The sequence below is a fragment of the Mytilus edulis genome, chromosome 7 (assembly GCF_963676685.1).
Source record: "Mytilus edulis chromosome 7, xbMytEdul2.2, whole genome shotgun sequence".
Taxonomy (NCBI): domain Eukaryota; kingdom Metazoa; phylum Mollusca; class Bivalvia; order Mytilida; family Mytilidae; genus Mytilus; species Mytilus edulis.
Genome location: NC_092350.1, coordinates 87,251,713 through 87,269,435, shown reverse-complemented (window position 1 = coordinate 87,269,435; position 17,723 = coordinate 87,251,713). Strand labels below are relative to the sequence as shown.

At 32.7% G+C, this 17,723-nt stretch overlaps 2 protein-coding genes across 3 annotated transcripts in view; both read left to right on the top strand.

The window, feature by feature from the left end:
- LOC139483476 (RUN domain-containing protein 1-like) overlaps positions 1 to 17,723 on the top strand; it is a 393,318-nt gene that overhangs the window by 101,092 nt on the left and 274,503 nt on the right. The window lies entirely within an intron of this gene.
- LOC139482710 (uncharacterized) overlaps positions 1 to 17,723 on the top strand; it is a 384,200-nt gene that overhangs the window by 356,150 nt on the left and 10,327 nt on the right. For both annotated transcript variants that reach the window (XM_071266777.1, XM_071266776.1), the window contains exons 12-13: positions 4,516 to 4,773; positions 10,690 to 11,139. In XM_071266777.1, coding sequence (XP_071122878.1) covers positions 4,516 to 4,773; positions 10,690 to 11,139 — 708 coding nt within the window. The remainder of the gene's footprint in view (positions 1 to 4,515; positions 4,774 to 10,689; positions 11,140 to 17,723) is intronic.

Below are 17,723 nucleotides of genomic sequence, written 5' to 3'. Positions count from 1 at the left end.
TGTCTTAACGATTTCCCCAATGTTCCTGTTTCTTTTGAATGCTATTGTAGGTTTTTTATCAAAGAGATTTTTGAACTGTGGGTTGTCTTGAATTAAATGCCAATGTTTTCTTATAATGGTTTGTAAATTTTCCGCATTAGCATTGTATTGTGTTATGAAAGATATATTATAGTTATCTGTGTTTTTGTTTATGCTTGTTTCTTTGTTTGTTAATTTGTTTAAACCTTCGATCTGTATGGGAAATAATTCTTAATATTTTATTTACAAAAGCAATTTTGTTACCTCTTTGTATTTATTTTTTTCTGTAAATTTGTGTATTCTTTCATTAAAATTGTCAGGATCAGAGGTATTTCTAAGAATTCTTATTCCTTCACCTTTAATAAAGGATTTAAAACAGCTTTTAGCGTGGTTAGAATTTTGGTGTAGATATTGGAATTTTTCAGTTGGTTTTGTGAAACATTTAATATCTAAGATATTTTCTTTTTGAAATCTCTGTCCTTTATACGTTTCTAAGTCTAGAAACTTCAAACTTTGTCAATTTCATAAGAAAATTGCAGTAGGTTGTGGTTTGTGTTTGCTATTTCGAAAAGAAGTTTAACTTCTCCCGTAGTACCTTGAAATAAAATATATCCATCACTCGCGTACGCTTATGAAATAATATTGTGTTTTTGTGTGGAAAGATATTTAGAATTTTATTTATTTGTTGGTATATGGCTATATGTGAGATTTGAGGACTTGCTACATGTCCTTGGCTAGCTCCTATAATTTGCCTGTAACATTTTTAGTTGAAGGTAATTCATTATTAAGGAGAATTAAGTTCATGAAAACAATAAATCTACAAATACTTAACATGCTTGAGCATAGCAAATTAATGTGGGCAATTAAATACTGATCTTAGATAAGAAATAAATGTGCAAGTTTCACCCTATGACATACCTCCCCAATTAGCTGTGGCGTCCCGACACACCAACACACTCTTACTCATACATGGTATATATATACATACACAATATTATATTTTTTCTTTTTTTTTAACACATTTAAACAAATTCACAGTCTATGCATTGTTCTCATTTGAAATATGAAAGTCATTTATAATTGCAAAATCTTTAATAGCGTCCTCTTTTACCCACTGGGTCTCACCATTCTCAAACTGTACAAAATAATGTTTTTCTAACCTCTTAGACTCATTTCGTGATCGCATTGTATCTTAAAATTTCACCATTGTATTGCCACTATTTTCAATTTGATTAATGTTCGGAACAACGGAGTCTCTTGTATACTTTCGTACAACGAAGTAAGTGATCAATCCAAAAGTAATAAACGTGTCCCAATCAAGCTAGTGTCCACTAACATCCATTTGATAACATTGCGGTTAATGTTCCGTTAAACGTTCCAATAAACCATCTGTTTCAGGATGGTATGCTGTTCTATAATTTTACAAATTTCTTTCATACGGCGTGATCGAAAGTTTTTAACTGTCTTGGAGCCCCATGACCACAAACAACTTTTATAAAATATTTTCATTTAACACAATAAAATTATTTCCTAAATCTACGTTGCATGAAAATTAACACAGAATATCTAATCCTATAATACATGGATACAAACAATTTCTAGCTACATTAACATTATAGTTACACAAAATAACATTTGTTTTCCAATGATTTCAATTATTATCACCATACATACATTGTTTAACAAAACACTGAATGTTGATTCCGTATCAACTAACATTAGGCACTTTTCACATTTACTCATCATCCTCTGATTTTGGCTACACAAAACTTCTCGGATTTGCATAACATGTAGTACCATTTTACATTAGAACATCTGAAATAACCTTGGCGAGAGAAGACTTTTCAGTACTAATTTCCACATCATTTAGAACAGACGAATTTCCAAAATTTCTATTTCCTCATTTTATTTTCATCATCTGAAATAACCTTCATTCAGAACAGATGTCGCAACAGCCGAATTTCCAAATTTTCATTTCCACATACTTTAGAAGGATTCATTTCCTTTTCCTTTACAACATCTGACATAAGTTTCATTCAGAACAAACGTCGCGACAGACGAATTTCCAAAAAATTATATTCAGTAGTAAATTCCACATCATTCAGAACAGACGTCGCGATAGACGAATTTCCGAAATTTCCACATTCAAAAACTTAAGGATTCATTTCGTTTTCTGCTGCCTTCCCTCCTTTTAAGGAAGCAACTTCTAGTTTCTCGACATATATGAAGAATTCTTCATCAAATATTCTCTCCATGTGTCCAACTTTCATATAGAAGTTGCAAATTGGCCTACTGTCTGATTCGCGTAGATTTCTTTCAAATTAACGTCCTCTTCTTTGTCTTCTCAACAGACTCAAGTGTATAAAACTATTCTCATTTTTTTTCAAAAACACCTCTTCCTCTCTGCATTGCCAACATTTTCATTTTTTTCAGATCTTTGATATTTTCTTCCAAAAAGTTATTGTTGCATTCCTCTCTTCCGATATATTTCTTCTTAGTCGTCCTTTTGGTAGCATATTGCCAATTTCACAGTTATAGTCCAAAATGTTCAATTAAAATCCAAAATAAATCCCGTTGCTAGCCACCATAATGTCACGGAGCTCTTCTAAGGCACTGGCTTTAAAAACTCAGGTTCATACATACATATTTATTATGTACAAGGTCACATATATACACTTTCATTACATTACATTGTTACATGTAATATAAAGACACGTCCATTCTCTATCTATAATCACTAACTATCTTCAATCCTGTCGAATCTCAACATTCACTAAGTTTTATTATTGCCAAGGCCCTGGCTACTTTCATGACTTTCTCACACGTTAAATCGTCATTTATCTCCAGATCACAAGTAAAAGGACAGAATATAAACAAACAGAGACATGCATTATAAGGCTTCTAATTAGAAAACGATTACAGTTAAAACACAGCTGCATCATACAATAAATTTAACGGCCAATCAGACAGTCTCCTAAAGTTCATGAAAACAATAAATCTACAAATTCTTAACACGCTTGAGCATAGAAAATTAATGTGGGCAATTAAATACTGATCTTAGATAAGAAATAAATGTGCAAGTTTCACCCTATGACAATAGTGTTGAAATTGGCGTTAAACACCAATCAACCAATGAATCAATCACCGAAAATTTAAGATGGATACTATCACTAGTTATAAAGCAAAATCTCTTATAACACATGTCGATGATGCCTCTAATTTTTAACCGGATTTTTGTGACAAAAATGTCGGTTATTAAATTGGGGATGCTCGGCGGTCGGGCGGCAGGCGGGCGGTCGGTCGGGCGGTCTGTCGGGCGGGCGGCAATCACATGTTGTCCGTGCATTAACTCAAGAACCATTTATTCAAAGCTTTTAAAATTTTAATATGTTGTTACTGACAACTAAATGAAGGTCAAGTTCAATAATGGCCATTTTGACTTTTACCGTTCAGGAGTTATGGTTCTTGAAAGATTGAAATAGGTGTTTCCAGTCGTGTCCGTGCATTTACGCATGAACAGTTCTACCAAAGCTTCCCAAATTTTAATATGTTGTTACTGGTGACAAAATGGAGGTCAAGTTCAATAATGACCATTTTGACTTTTACCGTTCAGGAGTTATGGTTCTTGAAAGATTGAAAAATGGTGTTTCCAGTCGTGTCCGTGCATTTTCTCATGAACCATTCAACCAAAGCTTTTCAAATTTTAATATGTTGATACTGGTGACAAAATAGAGGTCAAATTTGATATTGACAATTTTAACTTTCACCAATCATCAGTAATGGTTCTTGTGATATTGCCAGGACACAAATAAATGCTAATAAATCCTGTTTGCTGTCGTTGTGACAGCCTCTTGTTATTTGGTGTTTCTATAGAATATTTTAGAAACTTGAAGTACACAATTGGTTACTAAAGCTTGTACATGTTGTACACGGGTAAAAAAGAGGTGAACATTTTATTGGTTAATTTCCAGTGATGGTTATTTTCTAATATGCAATGAAATGTAATTTGAAATTTCGTCTTTAGTACTGGAGAGGATAAAACTTAACGCATGCCAATTAAGTATTTCTTTATCATGTTTATTTGAAACAAAGATAAATTTTGCACATTTGTTTTTTAAAAGTGCAAATTTAACAAAGACTAATTGGATAAAATGAAAAGTGGTGTTTCACCTTAACATGCTTAAGATTATAAATTATGAAGTGTATTTGGGAATGCAGTTTTGTATATATTATTATGAATTGCCTGAAATTTTCACTGTAAAATGGAAAACCGTTTTAAAATTTTGGCATTTAAGAGGCACATAAAGATACCAAAAATGATCACCTGTTTAAAACAGCACTTAACTATTGGTTTAACCATCTTAATTTGAAAACATCTAAATATTTTATATTTGCAAAAAATGACAGATATGCTTACTATAACACTTATATCATAATACAATTGGGAAAGATAATGTTCTTTTTCACCAAAAAAACTTCATATCTTTGACTTTGTAGATGAAGTTCCAACTGAAATAAAATTAATGACAGACAAAAGATCTGTTGAATTGTACCTTAAACTACTTCAGTCAGGATCTGAGAAAAAGAGAGACATACGTTTAGTAATTGTTGGGAAAAAGGGTGCTGGAAAGACTTCATTGATTAAAAGATTGTTTGGTGAAGATAATACAGATGTTACCAGTACAAATGGAATAGAAATCCGCACAATAAAATGCAAGGCAATGTCTGATGATGGCGTGTGGAATAAATTAGATGGTATGATGTGTATGCTTAACATATATTGTTTCCTGTTCATAGGAAAATGTTTATAACGATTTTGTTTTAATACGACCCCAAACAAAATGTGGGATCGTATAATTTGTATGATGTCGTCGTCTGCGTTGTGGTCGTCCGAAGACACATTGGCTTCCGGATAATAACTTTAGTTTAAGTGAATAGATCTTCTTGAAATTTTTTCAGAAGCTTCAATACCACAAAAGGAAAGTTGGGATTGATTTTGGGGATGATGGTCCCAACCGATTAGGAATAAGGGGCCCAAAAGAGGCCCAAAACAAGCATTTTTCTAGTTTTAGGATAATAACTTGTGTAGAAGTATTTCAAATGCTCTGAAATCATACTACAATGTTTAAAACCACAAGTAGAAGGTTTGTATCCATTTGAGGGGTTATGGGGCCTAAGTTTAGGAATTAAGGGCCAAAAAGGGGTCGAAACAAGCATTTTTATACGACCGCAAATTTTGAAAAAATTTTCGTCGTATATTGCTATCACGTTGGCGTCGTCGTCGTCGTCGTCATCGTCGTCGTCCGAATACTTTTAGTTTTCGCACTCTAACTTTAGTAAAAGAGAATAGAAATCTATGAAATTTTAACACAAGGTTTATGACCATAAAAGGAAGGCTGGTATTGATTTTGGGAGTTTTGGTCCCAACATTTTAGGAATTAGGGGCCAAAAAGGGCCCAAATAAGCATTTTCTTGGTTTTCGCACTATAACTTTAGTTTAAGTTAATAGAAATCTATGAAATTTTGACACAAGGTTTATAACCACAAAATGAAGGTTGGGATTGATTTTGGGAGTTTTATTTTCAATAGTTTAGGAATTAGGGGCCAAAAAAGGGCCCAAATAAGCATTATTCTTGGTTTTCGCACAATAACTTTAGTTAAAGTAAATAGAAATCAATGAAATTTAAACACAATGTTTATGACCACAAAAGGAAGGTTGGTATTGATTTTGGGAGTTTCGGTCCCAACAGTTTAGGAATTAGGGGCCAAAAAGGGACCCAATAAGCTTTTTTCTTGGTTTTCGCACCATAGCATTAGTATAAGTAAATAGAAATCTATGAAATTTAAACACAAGATTTATGACTATAAAAGGAAGGTTGGTATTGATTTTGGAAGTTTTGGTCCCAACAGTTAAGGAAAAAGGGGCCCAAAGGGTCCAAAATTAAACTGTTTGATTTCATCAAAATTGAATACTTGGGGTTCTTTAATATGCCGAATCTAACTGTGTATGTAGATTCTTAATTTTTGGTCCCGTTTTCAAATTGGTCTACATTAAGTTCCAAAGGGTCCAAAATTAAACTTAGTTTGATTTTAACAAAAATTGAAACCTTGGGGTTCTTTGATATGCTGAATCTAAAAATGTACTTAGATTTTTGATTATTGGCCCAGTTTTCAAGTTGGCCCAAATCGAGGTCCAAAATTAAACATTGTTTGATTTCATCAAAAATTGAATAATTGGGGTTCTTTGATATATATGCCAAATCTAACTGTGTATGTAGATTCTTAATTTTTGGTCCAGTTTTAAAATTGGTCTAAATTAAAGTGCAAAGGGTCCAAAATTAAACTAAGTTTGATTTTAACAAAAATTAAATTCTTGGGCCTCTTTGATATGCTGAATCTAAACATGTACTTAGATTTTTGATTATGGGCCAAGTTTTCAAGTTGGTCCAAATCAGGATCTAAAATTATTATATTAAGTATTGTGCAATAGCAAGTCTTTTCAATTGCACAGTATTGTGCAATGGCAAGAAATATCTAATTTCACAATATTGTGAAATAGCAAATTTTTTTTTAATTAAGAGTTATCTTTCTTTGTCCAGTATAGTAAGCAAGAAATATCTGCAAGAATTTTTTTTAATTGGAGTTATCTTTCTTTGTCCAGAATCAACTTAAATCTTTGTTATATACAATATACAATGTATATTCACTTTTTACTACCAACTGATAAATTTAAATAATCTTTACCATTCAGTGATAACAAGCAGTTTTTTTACATCATGTATTTAAATGAGTAGTAATTGTTGCAAACTCCATTAGAATATTTTAATTGAAATTAGTTTTGGAATAAGGGAAAGGGGGATGTGAATAAAAAATTGGGTTAAATTTTTCTCATTTGAAATTTCATAAATAAAAAGAAAATTTCTTCAAACATTTTTTTGAGAGGATTAATATTCAACAGCATAGTGAATTGCTCTATTAAAGAGAAAACAAAAATTTTAAGTTCATTTGAATACATTCATTCTGGGTCAGAAACCTATGCTGTGTCAACTGTTTAATCACAATCCAAATTTAGAGCGGAATCCAGCTTGAATGTTGTGTCCTTACTTGCCCCAACCGTTCAGGGTTCAACCTCTGCGGTCGTATAAAGCTACGCCCTGCGGAGCATCTGGTTCTAGTTTCAAGACAATAACTTATGTGTGTAATTGTATGGATCTCTCTGAAATTGTACCACAATGTACCATATAACAAAGGGGAGGCTGAGATTAAGTTTTGGATTAATTGCCCAAAATATGTTGGAATTAGGGGCCAAAAAAGGGCAAAAAAGAAGCATGTTTCTAGTTCCCAAACAATCATGACAATAACTTGTGTTCAAGTGTATGGACTCTCTGAAATTGTACTACAAGGTTCAAACCTGCAATGGAAAGCAGGGGATTGAATTTAAGGGTTATTGCTCCAAGGGGGTTTCAAAAAGTTGGGGGGGGGGGGGATCTTTTGTTTACCATCTTTTGAAAGGCTTTCTTTTTTTTTCAAAATTTTTCAAATTTCGAATTTTTGAAAAGTTTCAAGAAGAAAGCTTCAATTGCACAGTATTGTGCAAAAGATTTATTAGATCTTTGACCACATTAATTTTGTGACAAAAACCTATATTATGACAAAAATTTGATCACAATCCAAATTCAGACAGAATCAAGCTTGAATATTGTGACCAAATTTGCCCTAACTGTTCAGGGTTCAACCACTGGGGTTGTATAAAGCTGCGCCCTGAGGAGCACCTGGTTTTAGTTTAAATCACTTATTTTTCAGCAATATTATTGGGAAGTCTCACAGGTAAAGATTCAATTAAGGCTACATTTCAATGAATATGATGAATCCAGGTCAAGAATTTCTTAAATAGTTAATTAGATGAAGAGACATTTATGGTAGGAATGCATATTTCATACAGTAAAATTCTACCATTAATGCATAAGCTTTTACACAGTATTGGAAAATGTGAACAGAAGAAAAATATGCCTTTGTTGTAACATTATTATCCAGACAATAGGTCCACCTCATTTGGATCCATATGCATGAAACGCACACTGTTCATGATATGTACGTCTACAAAATAAAAACGTGAGAAATCGTAATATATATATATAATTAAAACCAATTTGGACTAAATAAATAAATGAAATACACGATGGAAAAATTACATACATACTTTCCATACACTCGGCATCCTCAAATATCCAGTATTTCAGTTTAAACCATTTTTAGCTCACCTGGCCTAAAAGGTCAAGTGAGCTTTTCTCATCACTTGGCGTCCGTCGTCCGTCGTCTGTCGTCATCCGTCGTCGTTAACTTTTACAAAAATCTTCTCCTCTGAAACTACTGGGCCAAATTTAACCAAACTTGGCAACAATCATCATTCATGTGTCTAGTTTAAAATTTGTGTTTTTTAATGCGGCCAACCAACCACGATGGCCGCCATGGCTAAAAACAGAACATAGGGGTAAAATGCAGTTTTTGGCTTATAACTCAAAAACCAATCCATTTTGAGGAAATCTGACAAAGGGTAAAATTGTTTATCAGGTCAAGATCTATCTGCCCTGAAATTTTCAGATGAATCAGACAACCCATTATTGGGTTGCTGCCCCTGAATTAGTAATTTTAAGGAAATTTTACTGTTTTTTGGTTATTATCATGATTATTTTGAATATTATTATAGATGGAGATAAACTGAAAACAGCAATACTGTTCAGCAAAGTCAGATTTACAAATAAGTCAACATGATTGAAATGGTCAGTTGACCCCTTTAGGAGTTATTGCCCTTTAAAGTCAATTTTTTTACCATTTTTCGTAAATCTCCATGATCCTTTACAAAAATCTTCTCCTCAGAAACTACTTGGCCAAATTAAAATAAACTTGGCCACAATTATCATTTATGTATCTAGTTTAAAATTTGTGTTTCTTTACCCGAACAACCAACCAAGATGGCCGTCATTGCTAAAAATAGAACATAGTGGTAAAATGCAGTTCTTGGCTTATAACTCAAAAACCAAAGCATTTAGAGCAAATCTGACTAGGTAAAATTGTTTATCAGGTCAAGATCTATCTGCCCTGAAATTGTCAGATGATCAGACAACCCATTATTGGGTTGCTGCCCCTGAATTGGTAATTTCAAGGAAATTTTACTGTTTTTGGTTATTATCTTGAATATTATTATGGATAGAGATAAACTGTAAATAGCAAAAATGTTCAGCAAAGTAAGAGTTACAAATAAGTCAACAGGATCATAATGGTCAGTTGACCCCTTTAGGAGTAATTGCCCTTTATAGTCAATATTTAACCATTTTTCGTAAATCTTAGTTAACTTTTACAAAAATCTTCTCCTCTGAAACTACTGTGTCAAATTTTACCAAACATAGCCAGAATCATTATTAGGCTATCTAGTTTAAAAATTGTGTTTTGTGACTGGGCAAACCAACCAAGATGGCTGCTACGGTTAAAATAGAACATAGGGGTCAAATGCAGTTTTTGGCTTATAACTCAAAAACCAAAGCATTCAGAGCAAATCTGACAAGGGTTAAAATTGTTCATCTGGTCGAGATCTATCTGCCCTGAAATTTTAATATGAATGGTACAGCTAGTTGTTACAGTGCTGCCCCTAATTTGGTAATTTTAAGGATATTTTGCTGTTTTGGGTTATTATCTTGAATATTATTATAGATAGAGCTAAACTGTAAACAGCAATAATGAACAGCATTTTAAGACTCAAAAATAAGTCAAAATGACCAAAATGGTCTATTGACCCCCTAAGAAGTTATTGTCCTTTATAATCAATTTTTAACAATTTTCATAAAATTTGTAAATGTTTACTTACATTTTCCTCTGAAACTACACGGACAAGTTCATTATAGATAGAGATAATTGTAAGCAGCAAAGATGTACAAACACATCACAATCACCTAAAGACAATTTTGTCATGAACTGTCTGCTTCCTTTGTTTAATTCACATATACCAAGGTGAGCGACACAGGCTCTTTAGAGCCTCTAGTTAATATCTACATTTATCTCTGTATATATATGAATTTAAAAAAAAGTCATATATCTTAATGTCAATATTTTGCTTAATAAAGTTTCAAACTACTATTGATGATAATATTTAATTAATATCCCCAAAATTGATAAGAAGCCTCCATTAAGAATGAGAATATTGCATTAAAAAATTAAACTTGAATCATTATAATCAGACGGTGTGGTTTTTATATAATTTTGAAAGCAAACAGTGAGTTGTAATTGTTTACAAGGTCGTCCTTTGGTGTATAGCCTGGCAATCATATCACTTTTTTATATCAATGTCTTCACATTTGAGATCAGGATAAGCTACTAAATCCACGTCAACTGTATTAATTTCGGAACTCCCAGAATCTATATATGAAATTTATGCATCAAGTTTTGTGGGTTTTCATTGAACCCCAAAAACTGCTATTTCAATATTCCAACCAACCAAAGAAACCCCATTTTTCAATTTTGATAACTCTCCATGTGTATATTTTTAGAATTAATGATTGGAAAAAAAAAATTGATGGACAAAGTTTAATGTTGTATTTTTATTGCTGATTTTATAATATGATCTTACTGAACATTTATCTACATTTCTTCCATATGATTGTAATTTTCTAATGATAGGAACCAATGAAGAAGCTGAAATTCATGCAAGACTATTGAAACAATACAAAGGAACAATTGAAGAGTCAGTAGAAGACGAAACACATGAAGCTGTGACGGACAACACCCTCATAGAATCAAAGGTATCAGAGACAGTATCGGGGCAGTCTGAAATATCTCCAGTATACAGTGAATCTACAGTTAAACCTCAAGTATCCACTGAATCTACAATTAAACCTCCAGTAACCAATCAGCAGCCAAATCAATCAATAGAAGAAGCTAAAAAGGATATTGAAACCATGCTTAAATCTAATGTTGATTTAAATGACAAAGAAGAGTATGCCACATTGTTGTTATGGGATTTTGCAGGAGATGAAGAATTTTACCACACACATCAAACATTTTTGTCACCAGATGCAATTTATCTTGTTGTTACAAAACTCAATGAGGCTGACGACAAAAAAGCAAAAGGTAACTTTTTATATAGTGAGAATAAATATATTTAACATTTCATTTTATTTTTACTAAGCTTAAGATGCAAGTTGTTGTCAAGAACTATATATATACCCATTATTCCTTTAAGTACCTTGAGTACAGAGTACCATGAGTACAGAGAAAAATATGTGAAGCAACTAGTCAATTAATAATAATAAATTAATTGAACCATTGCAATTCCAGAATCGCATTTCTTCAGCAACGAATGTCTCTTCAGTGATAGTTGATGCCAAAATTTTGAAAATCCAAAACCTAATACAAACGGATTTTGGTTTTTTCTGAAATTGTTTTACATTTCATAACTGTTACTTTAGTTATTCATCCATTTGTTTTTTTTTTATTTTGTAGTTGCATTGTATCATAGATCAAATGTATTCGTCCAATGTATGTTCACGTGTGTTAACATGTCTTGATTGAGTTAAGTCATTTCTATTGATATTTTGTAGTATGTTTTTCTATGTTGTGATGTGACACTTTTGGTTCAGATCAGATCAGATTGAAGTTTTGGTACAATTAAAACGTGTTAAACCGCTGCGCTTGTTTGCAACTGTCCTAATTCAGGTATCTGATGTTCAGTAGTTGTCATTTGCTGATGTGGTTCATAAGTATTTCTTGTTTCTCGTTTTTACATAGATTAGAACCTTGGTTTTACACTTGTAATATGTGGGGCCCTTTATAGCTTGCTGTGTGGTTTCCTTTTATAAAATGTGACTTGGATGGAGAGTTGTCTCATTGGCAGTCATACCATTTTTAGCTCACCTGGCCCAAAGGGCCAAGTGAGCTTTTCTCATCACTTTGCGTCCGACGTCCATCGTCCGTCGTCTGTCGTTTGTCGTCCGGCGTTAGCTTTTACAAAAATCTTCTTCTCTAAAACTACTGGGCCAAATCAAACCAAACTTGGCCACAATCATCATTGGTGTATCTAGTTTAAAAAATGTGTGGCATGACCTATCAACCAACCAAGATGGCCGCCACGGCTAAAAACAGAACATAGGGGTAAAATGCAGTTTTTGGCTTATAACTCAAAAACCAAAGCATTTAGAGCAAATCTGATATGGAGTAAATATGTTTACCAGGTCAAGATCTATCTGCCCTGAAATTTTCAGATGAATCGGTCAATCGGTTGTTGGGTTGCTGCCCCTGAATTGGTAATTTTGAGGAAATTTTGCTGTTTTTGGTTATTATCTTAAATGTTATTAAAGATAGAGATAAACTGTAAACAGCAATAATGTTAAGCAAAGTAAGATCTACAAATAAGTCAATAAGACCAAATGGTCAGTTGACCCGTTTAGGAGTTATTGCTCTTTATAGTCAATTTTTAACCATTTTTCGTAAATCTCCATGATCTTTTACAAAAATCTTCTCCTCAGAAACTACTGGGCCAAATTATTCCAAACTTGGCCACAATTATCTTTGGGGTATCTAGTTTCAAAAATGTGTGGTGTGACCTGGTCAACCAACCAAGATGGCCGCCACGGCTAAAAATAGAACATAGGGGTAAAATGCAGTTTTTGGCTTATAACTCAAAAACCAAAGCATTTTGAGGAAATCTGACATGGGGATAAAAATGTTTATCAGGTCAAGATCTATCTGCCCTGAAATTTTCAGATGAATCGGTCAATCGGTTGTTGGGTTGCTGCCCCTGAATTGTTAATTTTGAAAAAAAAATGCTGTTTTTGGTTATTATCTTGAATATTATTATAGATAGAGATAAACTGTAAACAGCAATAATGTTCAACAAAGTAAGATCAACAAATAAGTCACAAAACCAAAATGGTCAGTTGACCCGTTTAGGAGTTATTGCCCTTTATAGTCATTTTTTAACCATTTTTCGTAAATTAAAGTAATCTTTTACAAAAATCTTCTACTCTGAAACTACTGGGAATTTAATCCAAACTTGGCCACAATCATCTTTGGGGTATCTAGTTTTAAAAATGTGTGACGTAACCTGGTCAACCAGCTTAAATGGCCGCCACGGCTAAAAATAGAACATAGGGGTAAAATCCAATTTTTGGCTTATAACTCAAAAACCAAAGCATTTTGAGGAAATCTGACATGTGTTAAAAATGTTAATCAGGTCAAGATCTATCTGCCCTGACATTTTCAGTTGAATCAGTCAACCCGTTGGTAATTTTGAGGAAATTTTGCTGTTTTTGGTTATTATCTTGAATATTATTATAGATAGAGATAAACTGTAAACATCAATAATGTTCAGCAAAGTTAGATTTACAAATAAGTCAACATGACCGAAATGGTCAGTTGACCCCTTTAGGAGTAATAACCCTTTATAGTCAATTTTTAACCATTTTTCATAAATCTAAGTAATCTTTTACAAAATCTCCACTGAAACTACTAGGCCACAATCATCTTTGGGGTATCTAGTTTGAAAAATGTGTCCGATGACCTGGCCATTCAACCAAGATGGCTGCCATGGCTAAAAATAGAACATAGGAGTTACTGCCCTGAATTGGTAATTTTAAGGAAATTTTGCCGTTTTTTGTTATTATCTTGAATATTATTATAGATAGAGATAACCTGTAAACAGCAATAATGTTCAACAAAACAAGACAAATAAGTTTACATGACCAAAATAGTTAATTGACCCCTTAAGGAGTTATTGCCCTTTATAGTTCATTTTTAGCATTTTTCATAAATTTTTGTAATTTTTTAGAAATTATTTTCCACTGTAATTACTGGGCCAAGTGCATTATAGATAGAGATAATTGTAGCAATAAGAATGTTCAGTAAAATAAGATCTACAGACACATCACCATCACCAAAACACAATTATGTCATGAATTTATCTGTGTCCATTGTTTAATATGCACATAGACCAAGGTGAGTGACACAGGCTCTTGAGAGCCTCTAGTTGTCAGGTGGTGGCTTTTTTTTTTGAAAAGAGGGAGAGGGGGCGTTAAAATGTGTAGGTCTTTGGAAAAGGGGGGTACTTATTGATCGCTTTTCCTTCTTCAAGGTGTAGACATGGAAAAAAAACCGAGAAAAATCCACTGTTTCCTCAGACGTCCCCACCCCCAATGAAAGAAAATTACCATAATTATTGCTTATTTATTTATTTTAATATTCCGATGTATTGCTACCAAAGAGATTTCTACTTACGTACGTAGCTTTCATTTTTTACTGGTGACCGATTTATTAATACGGACATTATAGAGTGTGTTAAATATTAATCAATCAATCAAATCAAACATCCATATCGGTATAATTATGGCCTCTAAATTTATATTTTTATTCTCATAAAGTCAATGTATGACATCAGTAAAGAGATAACAATAATAACTTTACAATATATACAAAACAAGAGAGAGAGATTTCAAAAGCATTTAGTCAGGAGGACAAACGCACGTGTTTATATTTTTTTTTTATGAATGAACACAGCTTCAGGACTTGTTTTCGAGTACTCGACACAATATATTGAAAAAATTAAGATATATTTCTAATTCTCTTTCCAGATCTTCTGGTATTGTTCTGTTAAGTCCTGTAATATTTCAACTCACTAAGATTTGTTTTAGGTCAATCAAAAGTACAATAAAATAGAAGGGGTGATAAGTTTTCTCCTTGTCGAACACCATTGTCAGAAGCAAGCAAAGTATTCCGAATTATAATTACTAGAAGATGCAAGTGTTGAAACAAAGATTGTGGACACAGTAATAAGGTGGACACAGTAAGGATTTGGACACGGTTAATGCATTTAATTATTTTTCTTTAAAAAGGCGAAAACGAGGAACATAATGCAAAAGACGGGCATAACCCCATTCATCTCTGTTGGAAAATAAAAATATCAAATACCCTCAATTGAAAAAGTGTGGCAAAGTGTGATTTGCAGTGGATTTTTTCCACTGTTAACTAAATAACCATATTAAATACGTAAAATTTCTTGACATTACCGATGTATCTCAGAAACTGTTGACGCCACTCCAAATCTGTTGACATACTCAAGTTGCAGAATTATATTAGCAATTAAAAAAATCTCCATTAAAATAAGTTGAAAATAAACAATATATATATACAAAAATGTGTACATTACCCAACCTGACCATTTCGCATTTCGCGGGCAGTACGAGGACTAAGCACGCGGTCTCCAAATTTGGATATTTTTGCTTATTCTGTGGAAAAAGATTGTTTCAAAGACAAATTAAGGAAGTACAAAATACTTCATGTATATGTCATATCACAAATATTTCCGACTTTGTATGATTTTGGAGGAGTAACACTACATTACACATCTTACTTTGCTTTATAAATACTTTGATATGAGCGTCACTGATGAGTCTTATGTAGACGAAACGCGCGTCGGCGTTCTAAATTACAATCCTGGTACCTTTGATAACTATTACCATTTATATCATTCAATAATATTTTATAAAACAAACCATCTTGCCATATTATGCATGAGTAGATAATTCTATAGCTATTGTTGTGAAATATTTTTAAGACTGACTGTGAGTTTAATGATGTATTTTGCAATGAATAGAAAGAAGAAGATGCTGTATGATAGCCAATGAGAAAACTCTCCATTCAAGTCATAATTTGTAAGAGTAAACAAGCATAGGTCAAAGTACAAGTCGACCTTCAACACGTAGCCTTTGCTTAACCCAAATAGCAAGCTATAAAGAGCCTTAAAGTTTGTTTTATCATATTTTCGGCACAGCCGCAAATTTCTCCAATTAGCTCCTGCATTAATTGATCTTAATCTCCCTCTGAAATGTTTGAAATTGTTGATTTTGCTAAAATGCATTGTCTCATTTTCTTATTAATTGCACTCTCGCTAGCAATAGACACATATTTGAGCCGGGTTTATAGTTTACAGAAGCAGATCGGAATCAGTTATGACGTAGACAGTTATCATTCTAATCGTAATCATGTTCATTGACCATAACGACGATGATAGCACATCATATAATGACGTTTCGACATCATATAATGAAGTAAACCAAACCACATCATATAAGATTACAAGCACATAATATAATGACACAACCACATCATATAAAGATATTTGCACATAATATAATGGTAACTGCACATCATATAATGATATGTACAAATCATATAACGATATGTACACATCATATAAGTATATTTGCACATGCTATAAGTATATTTGCACATCATATAAGGATATTTGCACATAAAATAAGTGCATTTGAACATCCTATAACAATGTGTGCACATCATATAAGTACATTCGCACATCATATAAGTACATTTGCACATCATATAAGTATGTTTGCACATCATATAAGTATGTCTGCACATCATATAATGATGTTTGCACATCATATAAGGATGTTTACACATCATATAATGACAAGTGAACATCATATAAAGATAAATGCACATCATATAATGAAAATGGTCATAACAAGACAGTGTTGGCGTTCCATATAAGGCAGTCATGGTGTTCCATGTTAAAGTTTTGCTATTTTAATTTCAAAATTTGCATTATAAAAATAACAAATAAGTGAGACATAACTCTGTGATTACAGTTTATTTTTATAAATTTATGATTTTATGATGACATTGAGGATCCTGGAGTTATAGAACTTCATTTGTTCAAAAAGCGACGGGCATATCATGTGCTCATTGAGCAGCTATTTATCAATATATACAATGCATTGTAATAGTTAGATATCACCAGACGTTGGGTTAAATTCTCATTAAAGAAAACTACAGCTATTCCTTTTATTAATCTTTCTGTTCTGCAAGGCGTCTTTATCATGTGCCAATTGTGTCACAATGATATTCCTAAAGTTGTGGTTAAGTCAATGATAACAAAGCAATAATCTTCATTTGCCTTTTCTGTTATCATTGATGGTTCTGCCAAATGCTTATTTATTTATTTTGGAATGATCAACAACCCAGGCAAACATTATCCAACACAGTTTATTTTAAAATACAACATAGAAAACTCAAGAATAAACAATATCTGATGTGTATCTCAAACATAAAACAGTTGGAGCAAAACTAATAGAAAGTCAAGGTCTTCCTTCTCTGAAAAAATTCCGGTAAAATGGGACAATCTGTTTTCGAAGTCTCCCGTACGAAATTATAAGGCGTATTACGCCTGGAAATAAGGCGTAAACCAGGCGTAAGTGGTAGTTACGTGTCTAGATCCAAGCGTAATGGAGCAGGAAACGTAAATTTGTAGTCCTTACGGGCGTAGAAAAAAGCAGTTAACCTGGCGTAAATTGAAATAAGCAAGGCGTAAGTTTTCTTACGGGCGTAAATTGAAATAGGCAAGACGTAAATTTTCTTACGGGCGTAAAACTGTTGGTATGGCGTAAATAGAAATACCCATAATGCTTTGTTTAAAGGATCATGGGATTTTTTTTTCAAAATTTGGCTCTTTGGTTTTAGTGTGTAAAGGTTGGACACATGGCAGCTTCATATATTCAGGGATAATTTGCTTGTTTTGTGCTTTTTGGAAGAATCTGAAATTGGAAATACTGAATCTAATAAATAAATGAAAATTGTGAAATAAAAGGAAAGTAGTTCTGCATGGTAAATAATAATAATGTGAGTATAACTAAGTTATTTAA